General features: G+C 36.0%; 1 protein-coding gene across 1 annotated transcript; it reads left to right on the forward strand.

The window, feature by feature from the left end:
• The first annotated feature begins 3,783 nt into the window (after positions 1-3,783).
• On the forward strand, positions 3,784-5,617 carry LOC136256807 (extracellular serine proteinase-like). The gene is made up of 3 exons (XM_066049846.1): positions 3,784-3,857; positions 3,922-4,218; positions 4,408-5,617. Exons 2-3 carry the CDS (start codon positions 3,931-3,933, stop codon positions 5,548-5,550), a joined length of 1,431 nt encoding a protein of 476 aa, XP_065905918.1. The 5' UTR covers positions 3,784-3,857; positions 3,922-3,930; the 3' UTR covers positions 5,551-5,617.
• The last annotated feature ends 12,366 nt before the right edge of the window (positions 5,618-17,983 follow it).

The raw sequence follows: 17,983 nt of genomic DNA on the forward strand, positions 1-17,983 counted from the left end.
TTTTGATTAGATTTAAGTAGTCAAAGTGAATAATATACCGTATAACGGGAATGATTCGCGGAAGAAAACATTCGCGAATTTCGCGATTTTAGGTGCATTCGTGAATTTTTTCTTGCTAAATTTGTCCTACAATTTAAAAAGTTTTTTTCGTGGATGAGTTGATGTAGCATCCATGTATCGAGTGCATAAGCGGGTAGCTACTCGCCTTGCTACTCGCTAAACTGTTAGCTATATGATGCGCCGTAACGGTATAGCCAGTGAGGCGCAGGACCGTGGCATGTGATTCGAACAGAGATGCAAACTTCAGTGACAGTGAAAAAATCTGTGCTACTAAATGGGGCAAGTATAATTGCAGCCCAGCGATCGATTCACTGTGCCGGAAATGGCGTGTCTTAGCCTCGGTTTTAGTGCTGCCCCAAGAGAGAATAAAGACTGAGAATAAACGTCTTAATGATTAAGACAATATACATTACAAGCATACAGGGGCCTAGACACAGGGGTACCATGTGCTGATGGATCAGTACAGGAGCCCTGGCAAGACTTACATTAACTAAAGGTACAATACACAAAAAAAAAAACAAAAAAAAAACTGTATCTACATATATGTAGCTAACTAATACTTAAAGTTTACCTAAGGTGGTCTAAAGGATCCCAGCCCGGGGAGGCTCTAGAATTAAAAATTCTGTAAGAACAGGACACAGCAATGCGAGCTGCCTGCTCAAACAAGGATCTTACGGTTTTCTTTGGCACTCCACAAGCAGTAGCCATTTGAGCAATTGTTTCTGACAAAAGTGGCCTAAACAACCAATTTCAATTGGAACAAGATTGACAGTTAACCCAGAAAGCTGGAGGTCATATTGCAAGGAGCTATATCGATCTTCCTTTCTAGCTCTAGCAGCAAGAAGATGTTGCTGGGTATTAGTTGGTACTGTCAATTCGAACAAACAAATGGAATCATTAGAAACCAATACCAAGTCAGGCCTGCTGAGGGTGGAAGAAAGATTGGTTGGGATGGTACTAGGGGGGCTGGAACTAGCTAGATAACCTGGAAGGTCAGCGTAAAGTTTGAATGTTTAAGGTAAATGCTGTTGGAGCCCATGAACAAGGACCTGTAAAACTGAATCATGTCTCCAGGTATACCTGCCTTGATCTAGAGCAGCAGGACAGCCAGTCAAAATATGGGCTATAGGTGTGCCATCGTCCGCGCTCATTATCGTGAATGCCTACTTCTCCAGCGAAACAGCGATCATGCATGGCTACTAGTATGCGTAGTACGCAACATTTCAGAGTCAGCCATATAGTCGAGCGTTCCCTAGCTATCCATAGAAAAATATTAATTCGTTGTTGGCGCGCGCCCAATAATTAATTACTTTATGCAATAAATCGCGAACGTTTTCTCGCGAATGAGGAAATCGTAGATCATTCGCGAATGTTTTCTTCCGCGAATCATTCCCGTTATACGTTACTTCACAAGTGAATAATATATTTCACAAATCATGTGTGCACCAAATTTTCACATACAATTCCTTGTCTTTAAGGGCATCCACTGTCCAAGTTACTAGAGTAGTAGCCAAATTTTCCTGTCTCTGCAGAGTTTTAGCCATTTTGATCACCTTATCTATTGTACATACATTTAATGTTTTCACAGTATTCTGGTAAGCAATCAGATCAAATATCTTATTATTTTGGTCTTATTAGTTATGATTAATTATGATGTCCTTCTTTGGTTGATAAACACTCAGACATATTGGAATGACCACCTGGAAGTGGTGTTTGGTTACCAAATTATGCTTGTAGCATTCATACCATATGTAGCACTCTATTTTCTGTATTGAAGTACATACGTATATGTGACTGGGCCTGCGATAATAGGGCATGTGGGTACATGATTTTTGCTTAGTTTTTCACACTTTCATCACTCATCACTTTTTCTACCATTGTGCTATAGCATTGCAATTTTCAGCTCTTAGTAAGCATTTAATTGGCATCATGCTGGAAGTTACAGAATGGAAATATACTTTTCCAATACTGAGATATGACCTGTAGAGTGATGGGATGTAGTTTGTGCCCACATGCCCTATTTAATATGATATAGGTATTGCAACAATACTAGTACAATATTGGGTCTGATTTTCATAATTATTTATAGTCTGCATCCTGACGTTTCCCAGAAATAAGCATGTAGCTATACAATTTCTACCAAAGTCAAAGCATTTTCAACCATTTTAGAAGAAGCCATATGTTTGTTTGGATGACATAGTATAACAAATAAAAACATCAGCTGTGTTTATACTTGTTGATATCAAAATATTATACCTAGACTAAAAATATGTTACACCCAAATTATGGAGCTGTGTTAGAGTGAATCATTGTAATATACGCATGAATCATTATAGTTACCTATTAAATTACACACTCTCTTCTACTTCAATTTGGCTACTGCTTTAACCCACTCCACGTGTACAGCTGAATAGGTATGTTTTGCTTGTATGTGTACTGTGTTGCCTATTGAACACAGATTGTCTTATGAATAATAATTCTTTTACAGCCTACTTTCTTTGCTGTAGAGGTGAAATACAGGTTTCCTAGTGTAGGGGTTTCTTACCTTATGAATTTGACTTTCTGCTTATTTAGTCCTTATTGTCAGTCCTGCTACAGTATGATTTCTTGTAAGAAACCTAGAAACATGGCAAAAGCCAAATAGATTGATTTACTTTAATACTACTTACATATATACACCTGTCCAATCAGGGCCGCCCAGAGAAATTAAGGAACCCAGGGCAAAGAGTTAAAGTGGGGCCCTTCACCCAAGATGTAAGGTGAAGACCAAAAAAAAAAAAAGGTCACAACCTGCTGGCAATGACAATAACTACCCAGCACCAACCATATCTCCTTATCTATAAGCTTGCTACACTGCTCCTCTGAAGAATACTGTGACTGCTCTATTAGAGTATTTAGATCTGACTGCTCTATTAGAGTATATCGATCTTTTAAACAGGTATTCAGGGGGCCCTTCATGGGGCCTCCTGGGCCCCTTTCAGGCTGGGGCCCGGGGCAAAATGCCCCAGTTGCCCCCCCCCCCCCCCCCTCCCCCTGTGGGCGGCCCTGTGTCCAATGCCAACATATATACATAAACTATGCAATGAAGACTTATTCCAGCTTTATATGTACTTGACCTCTATTTATATATAAAGTGTACCATAATTCACTTTTTTTGGAAAATAATTTTCGTATGCAACAACTATACTATTGCAAAGATAGAGATACTCTAATAGAGCAGTGTCATACATGTAAATCATATGAAAATGTTTCTACATGAAAATTTCTATCATGATTTTTTTGCATAAATTACGGTGTGTACCTAAGATCAAGTGTGCATGTAAACAATAACTGTTCCTTAATACCACATGTTGTTGAGTGAATGGGTATGCAAGAAAGGGCAATTAGTGTTTCATTAGTGTTTCTGCTCTAAGTAATTTGGTTGCAATCCTATGTGGCTATACATTCAAAAATATCACCATTAGTTTTAAAGGAATCTCCACATAGCTTTTAGCTCATGAAAGGTTCTAAAGCATCTGACTGAACAATTTGAATTCCTTATTGGTTCCTCACACACCTGTATATACCTACTTGCATGACCTTCAGGTACCAATAGTACACAACTACACATGCAGCTCCCATTTCTTAAGATTAGCACTTGGAAGATTTCTGGTGAAGCCGTATATGTTCCTGTAAGTGTGCACTATAAAAGGCCTTCCTGGAAAACAGTGGACATTAGAGAGATTTCTGATAACATTACTGATCATTAACTACCTCTACTACAATTAGTCGGTCATAATCCGTCTTGCTGATCAAAGGTACACAGTTTATACTGTAGCTAGTTCATTAGAGAGTTAAGATGTGAATACATATTCCTTGTAGCATAAAACAATGCAATATCATCCTTGCCTAACTCTTGCACTGGTCATTGGTTGTGTCATATTACAAGATGTTTCTGGCATTGCAAAAGTCAAAAGATCTGCTGATGAAAACTTACGTGACTTAGGAACTTACATTGTCCAGTTTGAGGAGAGTGCAACTGATGTACAACTACAGCAGTTTGCTAAACACCTGAATAGGAGGTCCAATAGAATGGAAAAATTTAAAGGAAATATTATTGCAGAATATCCCAACATGAAATGTTTAACAGTAAGCCTGTCAGAAAGAGCTTTAAAATGGGTGAGAATAATTAGTTATAATGTGCTACCAGCAAAACACACAACATTATTATATGCAACATTATCACAGTTCTAATGTGTTGACTGTATTCTGCGCATGTAGAAAAATTAGACAATCAAACACACGCGTTACTCCATTACTCACATTTTTTGTTAATCACATTTTTAGTGGCAGTTACTATTCTCTTAGGTTACACATCACAAATTAGTTATTGAAGTAAAGGAAAATGAATACATTATGCTTGTCTCTGAAATTGGTTCTCTTGCATCTGCCAAGCCAGGATGGCACTTGGATAGAGTAGACCAACCATCACTACCACTGGATGAGAAACATACTGCTAGCCAGAACACTGGGAAATTAGTTGATGTATATGTACTGGACACTGGTATTCACTATAATCACAGTGTATTCAATGGAAGAGCTCACTATCCAGGTTGTGATCCTATTGATAAGCTAGAAAATGAAGCACTCGAGGGGGAGGACTGCAATGGCCATGGAACTCATGTAGCTGGTCTTGTTGGTGGAAATGGTACTGGACTAGCGACTGATGTGACTTTGTTTTCTATCAGAGTAGTAAACTGTAGAGGACGTGCTTCTGAAGCATCTCTTCTTGATGGACTGATGTGTGTACATGAACACAGGAAAAGCAGAAAAGGAACCCGGGCAATTATTAATCTGTCCCTTGCTGGAAGTGAAATAATGGATACTGTTAGTAAATTTGTCAAGGAATTAATAGCAGAAGACATAACAGTCACTGTCGCTGCTGGGAATGGAAACCATAGGGACTTCAGAAAATTGAATTACGATTCCTGTAAAGTTTATCCAGCAGGCTACAATGGTGTTATCAATGTAGCTGCTACTGACATGGATGATAATGCATTGATGGGTGAATTTGATGGAAGAGTTTTATTCACCAACATGGGATCATGTGTGGATGTGTTTGCTCCTGGTTATAGAATCCTTAGCAGTGACATATGTATCCCTAACATCTCCTGCTACAATTTTACAGGATATGAATGTAACACGTGTCAAAGATTCCAAACCGGAACTTCTCAAAGCACTTCTTTAGTCACCGGAGCTGTTTCCCTACTGCTGGAGAAGTGCCCAAATATAACCAATACAGAAATTAAAAACATGCTAAGAACTTACTTATCCAGGGGCAGAGTCCGATTCTGTAAGGCATACAAATACTTGAGTGAATACCCTGAGCTGTTAGCTGTCAATGATGTTGTTGGCAATACACTTAATCGTTTACTGTTCATAGGAGTTTTGCCTCATATTAATTGTGGAGAGTTTCATGGCAAACCATTACTTACTTCGATCAATTATTAAAAGTTCAGCATGGTTTGTAATTTTGGGTTATATTTTTTGTATAATGTACTCCTTATCATTTGAAGTGTATTCATCGTCACCTACTGTAGCTATATAAACACTGTTTATGAAATTATGCTTGGTAATATTGTGGGTGAGGATTTCAGTAGTACTACAGTATAATGCAATTAAATGCTAAGTAAAATTCTCTTGGCCTAGGCATTGATGATGGACAAGCTCCAACTACATCCTGATTACTGTATTGGCAATTAAATTTGTGATCATGGTGATGGTGGACCACTAAATTACTTTAAAAATCATATCCCATCACCAGGTTGTATACAGTAGCTAGTTCATCACCCTTTAAGCCATTGCAATAAACTACCATAATTTGCTTTTTTCATTGTAAAATGATTTCTGTGTGCAAAAATTATACAAAAATTTCTTGCATGAAATTTTTTTGCATTATTAGAGAAATTTTCCAGTGGCTTGCTGCCTTTATCTAATACTGTAACTATCAGTGGCTAGCTTTCAACCAAGATGTAATAAGCATCAAAAACAGTGCTAAAACCACTGAAATTGCCAGTGCTGCAAAGACCGAAATATTACAATAGAGCAATCACATAAAAGTATTTTTTGGTCAGTGCAAATCATAATATTATGATATAATATATGAAACTTTTATTATAAAATCTTTTTGCATGAAAATAAGGTAAATTACAGTAAAGTACTCTACTAACATTTATTCACTTATGGTTCTGCGCATGAAATGTTTTATGTTTCCACAGTTTGCTAGTATACTATATGACAACAAACTTATCTATACCACTATAGTAGAAATTATTCTATGCATATAATACTTGATTTTAATAGCTATTTTTGTCTGTGTACTTGTTACAAATACACTAAAAGCACCTCACCACCTTGCTTTACCATCAAGTAAACCACCCATTGTCCACAATGATATAAACACTATTATTGTGCATTAGTATTGCAGAAAAGAAGTCTTTTCTATATTGTCTATAAAATTGTACCCATCAATGCTTTGTTTTAATAAAATATGACATTATTATGTGTACGAGTCAACTTTCTGAACATTCTATACCACAGGTAGGATAACAGTACAGTGAAACCTGTATACGTTGGTCACCAATGGGTCAAACGTGTACCTCGACCTCATAGTTGGCTACATTAGACATGAATTGCTGTAGCTATGAACTTCTATCTAAGGCATGATCCACTGTACTCATGTTAGTTGATAAGTTTATGTGATCAATTATTTGGTTGAGTCGAAGCCACAAGTGTCTATTCAGTCTGCGGATGACCACCATGTTTTACAGGAGAAATAGAAGGGCGGGCTAACAAATTATCGGATGATGATTTTCAATACTGATTAATGTGAAAGTTAATATCGCAGATAAACTTAAGTAACCTATTATCAACAAATTATTGTCTATAATCAAGTAAGGACTGTTAAACAAGCAAGATATCTTGGTGTGTTATTAGACTCAAAACTAAACTTTAATGATAAACATACAGTATAATAGAGTTAACCTGTATAAAAGAAAAAAATTAGCACTTATATAATGTAACTATGTACAACCACTGCATTCAATTGCTTGCATTGGAGGGTTTCAAAGCTCTGTTATACTGATTATGTCAATAGCTAACTTATCTGATCATTACTACGTACTTAATTAATTGCGATTTAGTTTGCTATACATTTCCAATAGTAGGAGTGCAATTAATCCCAAATCACATGGTAGGTTTTTGTAATTGCACTGTAAAACAGCCAACGAAATAACAGTATAATAAACAGCCAATCATTTAGACTGGATATAGAAGCTTTTTAAGTGTAACAAGTATTAAATATTTTGAGTAGCCAATCAGAATTACTGACAAGTGCAACATTTTATGATATCATAGGTATCCAATCAAATAAAGAAGCCTTTAAAGTGCTGAAAGAATGATGCAATCACCATTTGGGAATTTACCTATGCTAATGACCACACAGAACTGCACTACAAAGCATGAAGGGTGGTCACTATGTGATTAGTAGGCAATCACATACAGTTTTGTGCAGTTAGGGAATAATTGTACTCGTAACAGTCAAGTTTGCCTCATGCAATTTTGACTGTTACTCATACAGTTATTCCCTAATTGCACTGAAATGTAGGCTTGCATCAAATATGCCAGCATAATAAAAAGCATAATAGGCTGGAGTGCTATGCCAGCATAATGCTAGCATATTAGGCGGATATTTCGAACTAGGCTGGCTCAAACTATGGAGTTTAATACCATGAAAATAGGTTGACACTCCCTAATAGAACAGTGAGTGGAAACTGCAACAGAGCACTCAAATGCATTGTACATAGTTCCTTAGATCTATACTCTCTAATAGAACAGTCACTTTGTAGTGAAATACTCTAATAGAGCATTCACTGATGAAAATGTTCCAAGATAATTGTAAGAAATGTTGCTAACCTAGGAGCATAATGTAAGCATAATGGGAACACTGAAGAGCATATAATAGGTGAAAAGTTTGCAAAAATCCTGAAAACATTTTGGGCAAAATTTTAAGCATATTTTACTCAGGCCTATACTGAAATGTGTATGATTACCAATACTAATTTTTACTTAGTGGTCATCTAGAGTTAAGTAGTGCTACTTTCCCTACAAATAACACTTCAGAAAGTTTGCCACTCCTATTGTCATCCAGTGATTCCATACTCGTACTATCTGATGAACAGCTTCTACCAAAAGGAAAAAAAAAATACTTGTTTACACTTTAGTTTCTGAGTTAAAAGATAAGCCAGCTGAGAAGCACTCCCATGAAGAACTATAATTATTATAATTTTTGAAATGTGGTTAAAATTGTTAATGGGATCCTTTCCCACGTATCTACGCAGAATCTCACCAAAATCCATCATTAATTTTATTGTTTTCAGCAGCAGTTGTAGTTTGTGAATTGTGTGATATAAAGTCTTTTGCCAGTCAGACAAGCAAAATTGCTCAAGACAGTCGTCCTCCCTGGAAAAAACAATTGCAACTAAAGCTCTGTCATTGGCAAGAAGATTTGAGCCATCTATACATGCATTTAAATCTGGTACTTCCAAAGATAATCAAGAGGCTGCGGAAACAATATCATATATATTCTGATGATACTGCTTGTGAGATGTTGTTGCTGCACATCAAAGCATACTCATGTTGATTAAAGCACTACAGTATAAGAATTTTGAAGTTTCATTGAAATAAACTGTTCACTAACAACCAAAGGCAGTTTTATCGAAATAAATTGTTCACTAACAACCAATGGCAGTTTTATCGTAATCTAATAAGTAAACAACAGTCTACTCCTAAGAAGATACTGTGGAGAAACATTTCGAGCCAGATTGATTCTGAGTATGTCACAGAGATTGAGTCCATAGTCAAGGTTCCAAACTGCACAATGATTACTTGCCACATCACTCCTGAAGTGTTTAAAAGTGTCGTAACTAAAATAAGAAACTGGTCTACTCCTTGCATGGACCATCTTCATGGATATTGGTTGAAAGAGTTTTAGTGCTTTACATTCATGCTTACATGGTTATTTTACTCAGCTTATTTCATCTACAGATATATATATATATATATATATATATATATATACCTCCTTGGCTGTTGAAAGCCCAGATGACAATTTGTTGTTGAAAGATGACATCAAGTAGAAGGTCTATACCTAGCAACTACAGACCGATAACCTGCTTACCTACCGACTATGTGGTTAATTTCTCAAATGGTTAGTGAGTTATTGTATAACCATTTAGATGAACATAGTCTCTTACCTCTTGAGTAGAAGGGTATATATATATATGACTTGGATAGACTATCATAAAGCATTTGATTCTGTTTCACAATTACATTGTATGGCATTTATTCTGATATTGCCAGATATTGACTAAGTTGTGGTGTACCGGTTTGTATGTGTCTGATCAATATCTTGGAGATGTTTACATCCATCATGGTATTTATCACGGTGATAGCTTGTCACCATTGCTTTTTGTCTTAGCTTTGATGCCAGTTTCAAGTCTACTTAATCAGTCAGGCAAAGGATTTCAAATTGCTACTAGTTTACCCCTAAACTGTAGATGATTTAAACCTGTATGTAAAGAGCAGGATTGAATTGGGACCTTTACTCCATACACTCATCAATTGGTATGGAGCTTATGTACTACTGTGTTTATTGATCATGGAAAATTGGTTTCAAGTGATGTATAGTTTTGCCTACTAATGATGTGATCTCTGTTTTAGATATATCAACAGCATGCAAATACCCAGGAGAGTAATGACATCAAGCATAAGCTGGTAAAGTCAACTGCATGTGTCCTCTTCTTATAAGAAGCATTTGAGATGTCTGCTTCCATCACACATCAATGGAAGAAATAATAATCTCCACTATAAACGTGTGAGCTATTCCAGTCCTCCGATCAACTATGGGCATTGTTAACTGGACTCAAGCTGAATTGAAGTCATTAGATATATCAACCTGCTAACTGCTGACCATGCACAAGTGATTTAGTTGAACTGATTATGTTAATAGGTTGTATTGTATACACCTTGCTTTCTAGGTGGGCACAGACTTCTTTCAACCCATGATACTACAGTGGAACCTCTCTATTATGGAAATTTTGGGACCCAGAAGTGTTGACCAAGTTTTCGTAATATAGAGGTTTTCCTCTTTCAGAGATAAAATATGTATTAACCAAACTTGTTGCGACCAAAATTTTTGTCCTTATTATGGAGGTGTTTTCTATTGTGTCCCTAATTTGGGGAGTTTGTTAAGAGAGGTTCCACTGTATCCATGTTGAAATGGAGGCCATTGCAGGATATTTGTCATCAGTTGATGAAACATTTCTATTGTGTATACAGGACTACAGGTGTTTTCATAGTTCTGATGGTGAGCAATCCTCAGTTTCTAAATCAAGTTTACAGCACAATCACTTTAGGTCTAAGCCATTACATGGGCAGTTTTTGAGAGATGTTCAAGAAGAAAATTAATGGACATTACTTTGCAGTGATCCTGGCTAACTCTTCAGGAACATTAATACCAGAAACTGAAGGATTTAAAGTCATGTTTCAATATCCTGTGTCTCTTTGTTCACTGTATAAACCCACAATTGAACTTTTCATAGACCCATGTAATCATGTGTATGTTTGAACTTCTTAGCACAGCGATACCTTTTCGTCATTCTTATGTTGTTTCCAGTGTCCACTATCAAAATTCACATGGCCCAATATAAATACACTTGTGAAGCATGCCAGCAGTTTCTCACATGTGTAGGTGATTAGCACACGTGGCACATATTAGTTGTACCATGGGCACTCATGCTTTCCCCGGTATATATGCACTTGTCCTCAGACCTGCAGCTCGTGGACAATTGTGCAATATAGCTACCAGGCAAAGCATGAGTGCCCTATCTCAGAAACTGGTTGCCTGGGTTAAAGTATGCTTTTCAAACTAGTTATATAACTGTCAAAAATGCTCTCAGGTTCAAGCATAGAGAGTGTAAATTTTTCTTTGAAGATATACAATTAGAGACTTACACTGCTTGAAGTTTCTTAGTTTACTAGAGTGGTATATCCCCAGTATATGGAACAGTTAATTGTTTGGAATTTTAGTAGCTTTTCAGTAAACCTGCATTCACTGATGTTTACTGAGAGTTTTAAACTTAGTAAAACAATTATGTTCCATATACTTGAAGTTACTGACATTTTACTATCAGTACAACTGGGCACAACTACAGTAAAGCAGCTTAACAAATTAGTAAACTAAGAACCTTCAAGCAGTGTTACGTATAATGTAAGTGTCCTTCATCCATCAAGCTATACCAACCAAAGTTACGTGAAGGAATATAGCTTGTGTACCATGAAGTTTCTCATAGTGATTTGTCTTTAAACTTCTTGCCTCTCAGGTCACTTGTACCAACCCTCCTCTCCCACACAACTCCTTTAGCAAAAGAAAGCATTCAATTACATGTATTATTAGCATCTATACTGCATGACACTACAGTATTTCTTATCAAAACATTGATGGCCATTTTAATCTTACCACGCAAATGGTACTGGATTTTGCCGTAGTGGCAAATTATGGGTAATCTGGCTTACTGAACAATGAGCAAGTTTTTATTGCATCTCAATTGTAGAGTAAATTGTTTACTGTTCAGTAGAGCATGTCCAAACCTGTTTATCCTGTTTATGTTTCATGTTATTCCAGGTGTGATCAAGGCAGTAGCCAGTGCATGGCAATGCAGTCTGGTTGTACAGTACTAGATACCATATGACGGCAGTCACGGCATTAAATCACAATTCACTGGCAGAAGTGTTGTTTAGCTACAACCTGCTTCATGTATTTCATAGACAGTTCTGCAAAAGCCAGTCTTATATGTATATAACCTTTCTAAAATTCCGACTTTAATAATTTGTACTTTCCTTTCTGTACAGTGATATTTGGTCAGATTGAACACACATCACACCACATTTGTCTGTAAAAGTTTATAAGTAATTTCAATCATTTATTCTGTTGAATGATTGGAAAAGCTATGAGACTGGTTTTTGCAGACCCGGTCACAATTAATGTTGCAAATGTTCTCCAAGACTTTGATATTTCAATTTATTTTCACTATAAGAAATATTAATACATAGATGAGATATCAAAATTTCTTGAGATAGTAATGCATAGGTCAAGAAGAAGAGCTCAATTTTAGCTCACATACTAAGCACCAGCCTATTATGCTTTTATTATGCTATGCTGCAGTGTTAAAAAATTTAGCCCATTATGCTCATAATTATGCCCAAAATTTATGCCTTATTTTCCCTTTCTGAATGGACAGTAATACTTTTGGCTTGCATGGAACCATTTAAAAGCGAAGACATTTTTTATTAATCAATTTGGCTGCTTTGTGTATTACATACTCCAATTAAAACAGTCCTGTCAAATGGCTACCTGCTTGCTCTATTAGAGTTACTGACTATTGTATTAGAATTGATTAATATTTTACAGTGAACCGTGCCAATGTATTTCACAGACAAGGTTTTATAGTTTAGCATCATTTATTATGCTAGCATTATGCTTGATGCTTCAAAGCACCTATTATGCACAAAATTATTCCAGCATAATAGGCTGGTGCCTATCACACACTGTTCCCTTTTTTGTTTAGCAGAATTATCATTTGGATGTTCTATTAGAATTTAACAACTTCAATTTAAGCCTTATAGTGACTTTGAAATATAATTTGCCAGACCACCTCTCAGCGATTCTTAGAAGACATTAGCTAACCTTCCCCCTTCTACCTTCTCATTGTCTATGTTTGAAATGCAATTGCATCTCTAGCTTTCATAGCAAAAATTCAGAGAGAAAGGAGGAAAGCAACCCCTAAACCTTCCCTTGGATTTGTGGTTATGAATGGCTTTAAGTCTAGTGTTTCAGAGCGATAGCGACAATGACTGGTACAGGAAACCATGACCCGGTATGGTTGATATTGGAGAATGATCACACATAGGATTAGGGCACACACTGCAGGTGGAGTAGCAATTGGTGATTAACCTATGAACTACTTATCGCAATGCAGAAATCATTTAATCTCACACAAGAGCATGTACATGTTGAGAACAAGCTGGCACCAGTGCAAGGTACTTCAAGTTTTGCGTAAGTATAATTATGGTTTCTAGAATACTGTATTAGTTAAGTGAGTACTGAATATGAATCATCAACATTATCAATTACAGTTACTACATACTACAGTGGAGCCTCTCTATAATGGACATTTTGCTAAGAGTGTGTTAAGAGAAGTTCCACTGTAACCCTAAGTTCCATCTCTTGTCAAATGTATCAATAACACTGACTAAGGTGGGATAACAAGATTTATGTATAATACTGTACGTTGTGATATATAGGGATAACTATAAAGCATGTACTCCATGGTAGGCAGTTGTTTTTGTTGTTGTTGTTGTGAAATTGGGACATTTTCTGATGACACTTCATCATTAGATGTGGTGATCCATTTAGTATGGTCAAAGGCCAGTGAGCAGTTTACCTAAACAATGTGGGATCTCATCAACATTGTGGTTTGCTATAAACAATATTACAGTAAATGTGTTAAACACTTAACAGTAATCAGTACTGTGTACTTTCTACTTACTCACCGCAGTGACCACTGAAGCATTTAGAGAGCAAAATAACCTTGTTGGTACATTAAAGTGCATCATATATTACCTGTGTCAACTGCAATGAACTGATTAAAACCTGTTTGCATTTAAATAAAATAAAAAGATCACTTATATAATTATAACATATGCTACAGTACCTTATACTATCAGCAAGTTGTGTGTGCATGGCCTAGTTGGATAGGTATGTTCACAGACCATTGGTTTATAGTGTTGTGTATTTCTCCGAATGACTCGTATGTATGTAACAATAATTCATAAAAATACCTGAAATGTCATATATAGCCATGCCAAATAAGTATTATCATGTTAGCCTTGATTACATTTTGTATCATATAGACAAATTTCCCTCATTAGTACAGTAGTTTCACTTTCAATTTATGATACTGAAACTTTTCAGGGTATGGCACCTTCCAGATATTAACCTGCCAATTAAAGCAACAGTAAACAGCAGCTGGTGATTGAATTACTGTGACTGTCGATATTTTTCTCCAGTAAAATGCTCTTTTACACCTAAAGAATGAACCAGTCAGCACGATTGGTTCACTGCTGGCTCTGTTGCTACTACATGTAGATAGGCAGGTGTACATGTGTACATAACAAGGCTGACATAGTACAGCATTGATAGGTGCTATATGCAGATCTGGGCATAATTGACTGGGACATGCTCCTACTAGATAAAGAAATTAAATATTTTAAATTAAGGAATAGGGGTTGCTGAAAGGATTGTTGGTATAAATCAACAAGGTTCGTGGCTTCATTGAATAAACCCACAAATCCCTCTCATGACACTGTCAAAATAGGGATTGTGGGTTTACTCAATGTAACTACATATCTTGTTGATTTACACCAGTGGTCCCTTCTTGTTTTGTGGGTTATTCAGTGATCCCTATTCCTTATTTTAAAACTTTAAAGTTTTTGTTACGTCTAGTTTAGTAAGGTTATTATTATTATATATGTACTGTTTTTAGAATCCATTTATGGGTTAACGTGTTAGACACTATAGTAGCTAGATGTTACATAGACACTTATACATTAAAAATAATTCATTACCACACTACACACTGTAAGAAGAATGCAGTTCTGCCGCAGTTGGGGATCACAAAACAGGTACTATAGATATGATAATTTTGAGATGATTCATATGAATGTTATTTAGCAGATGATGGTCACAATGATTTGGTTATAGTAGCTAGACGTCTCTGTGGTAAAACCTAATTTGTGTAATAAAGGAAATAATAGTGATCAGAAATTGTGGTAACAGTTGTTATGAATGTAGGGTGACTCTGTAGCATGTACATGTAAGAGTTCACATGATGACCTGGAAGACTATGATGGTAGACTGAACCATTTGTGCCTGAATACATGTTTATACACTGTGTATACACTTCACAGACTCTATTCAGTGTCTTGCCAGAATCAATAAGACCATGTGGAGAGCAGTCTTTCTTCATGTACATGTACATACACAGTGCTGATATACATATAGTTGAGTTACAATGACTGTGCACATCATTGACCATACAAAAATGTTTGCAATTGCAGTAAGTGGCAAAACAGTGTCGTCAGGAAGTTCTGAGCAGACAGTGTGGTACCCACTCCATACAACTTTTGGCTTTGTGTGAAAAGGAAATGGCTGGTAGAAATCAAATTTATTACATTGAATACACTGGCATCAACACTAGTACTGGGTGTCTGAGTGCTCTCCCATAGCAAATCGCTTACAAGAAAAAAAGACTTACCAAAATGCTATACACGATCATCTAAGGGTGAAGAGTGTTGCTACAGCCTTGAAATTAAGTCAAAAATCACACAACATGCATGGTTTAGCCTATGCAACAGAATTCAGTACTCGTATATGCTGTAAAGTCTTAAAAAATAAAAATAAAATTCTGAAAAATTAATTGTTGTAAGGTTTCTTTAGTATATGGAACTGCTGGGAATTTTAGAGAGAGAAATCAAGGTTGAGGGTGGTTGGTAACCTGTGGAAGAGGTCATGGACATGCAGAAGGACTCAGTAACCATGGCTAAATAGTGAAAAGTGGATAAATTGTGTTGTACATCCTTGAAACAAATTATGAAAATAGTAGTACAAGATGAACTAAATGACAAATTTAAAATTTGTCTGCCATTTTCTTTTTCACTTGATACTCACTAGTGGATCTATTCTCCTTACGAACAACCACCAGAGGGTTGTTTTGAGTTGAAGCATGCTTTCCAAGATGGTTTTTTTTGGTGTGCATTTTGTGAGGATTTTTACAAAACACATGCCTATTATGAACCCACTATCATGGTTCATACAAATATATTTCTCTACTTGCTTAGAACTGCCAACTGAGGTAAATTACAACTTTTAACCAGGTATAGTGGGATGGATTGGAACAACCTGTTCATCAGAGTATTATGTAAGATTAACCTCTTCACCAAGTATAGCACTGCATAGTGGAGTGAGTTTTAAACAGGATTAAGCAGTCCTCAGTGGGATACGTTGTAACAGGATTAACCTGTTTACACTGTCCATTGCATAAGCTATAATAGGATCAACTGACTTACAGAGTACAGCATTGTTTACAATGAATCCTATACTGTGGAATGAATTATACACTGTAGCTTTGATTGTCAGTCGTCTATGAAACATTTTTATGTTCCTGTTTTTCGAATTATAAGTTTATTGCTTGTATATATGGAAGACATGTAACTAGTTGATCACCATGCAACCCATGTAATGGGATTTTTATTAGCTTGTAAGAAATACTTATCTGGATACTTGACTATGTGATGGGATTATAGCCATGTGTGCGACAAACACACAACAACTTTCTTTTTGTTTATTAGATGCTGGCAGTCCCATTTGGAACAAGCATAACCATAGCAACATGCACGTATAGGAGTTGTATATACGTACAATAATGATTTTATGCCAGACAAAAACAGCAGTCCATTACTGAAACTACAGTATATACTGGTTACTTTTTAAATTTTATTGGCTACCAGCACATACACTTACCCATACTTTTCTCTGTCTCTGATCATATATATATAATATAATCATCTCCACAAAGTGTGATTATCTCATCTTTCCATCAAGATCTGGGACTGAACATAACAACATGTATGTATAAGCTAATAATTTAATTATTAAAAAATTTCTATTGATATTGGTGAAGGGTAATTGGAATGTGTCAGTACTGAATTATATATATTGTATGGCTACCAATATGCCAAAGGTTTCTTCTTAAGTGAATTTGAAGCGTTTCTGTGAAAGAAGCAGCATCGTAGTTGTATCCTCTTTTCTGCTACACTTGACTGAATGCATCAGTTAGGCAGGCAGTAGAAAATTTTGTTGAATAATTTTTTGTTAAAATTCTTTAGCAACTTGACGAAAACATTTTGAAGACACTTTTGGGCTTGTTTTTTATCCAACCAATACTGTCATGTCATTGTGAGGGGAATCAAGGGAGATTTTTGATGACGAGCCATGCCCAAACCTTTGTCATCCCTACTATACAGTACTAGTTCAAATGATTGATTATATACCTCTCAACGATAAAGCTATTCCTCCTTTTTGGAGGAGTACAAAAGATACAATACATGGCCTGTTGGATAAATAAATAAAATCAACATTAATCAACACAGGATTTATAGTAGAACTAAATATACGTGATGAATAAAGATAACAAAATCAAGTAGGATTACACTGCCTTTCTTATGAGATATTACAGCATGCAGTTCAGAAGTTTCACAGAGATTCACTGTTAACCAATATTACCACATAGCTGTAGACTGTAGTTGCTTACAATTCACCATTAATAAATAGTCAGGCAACTTAAGGAAGACTATTACATTAGTTAAGTTCTGCTAGAACAACACCATTAAAGTTCTTTTACACCTATATTTATTGACTGTACTAACTACATGTACACATGATATAAAAATAAAGCAAACCAGGTAAATAACACAGTGACAGTTTACAATAACAGCTACGTTTTGGGCTTCAACAAACACCCATAGTTATAAAGATGGATCTATTAAATAAATATTTGTTTAGACTTTCTAAACATTTGGTCAGAGTTTAATTTGTTTATTATGTTGGCCAGAGTAGAAGAGCTACATCCAATGATATCATACCCTGCAGATTGTTTTGAAACCATACTCAGACTAGTGTAGAAAGTATAACGGCTATACACGTACCTTAAATCTACTGCACCTATACCATGAACCATGGAGGTAATATTCTTGCAGCTTACATTTG

The sequence above is a fragment of the Dysidea avara genome, chromosome 5 (assembly GCF_963678975.1).
Source record: "Dysidea avara chromosome 5, odDysAvar1.4, whole genome shotgun sequence".
Taxonomy (NCBI): domain Eukaryota; kingdom Metazoa; phylum Porifera; class Demospongiae; order Dictyoceratida; family Dysideidae; genus Dysidea; species Dysidea avara.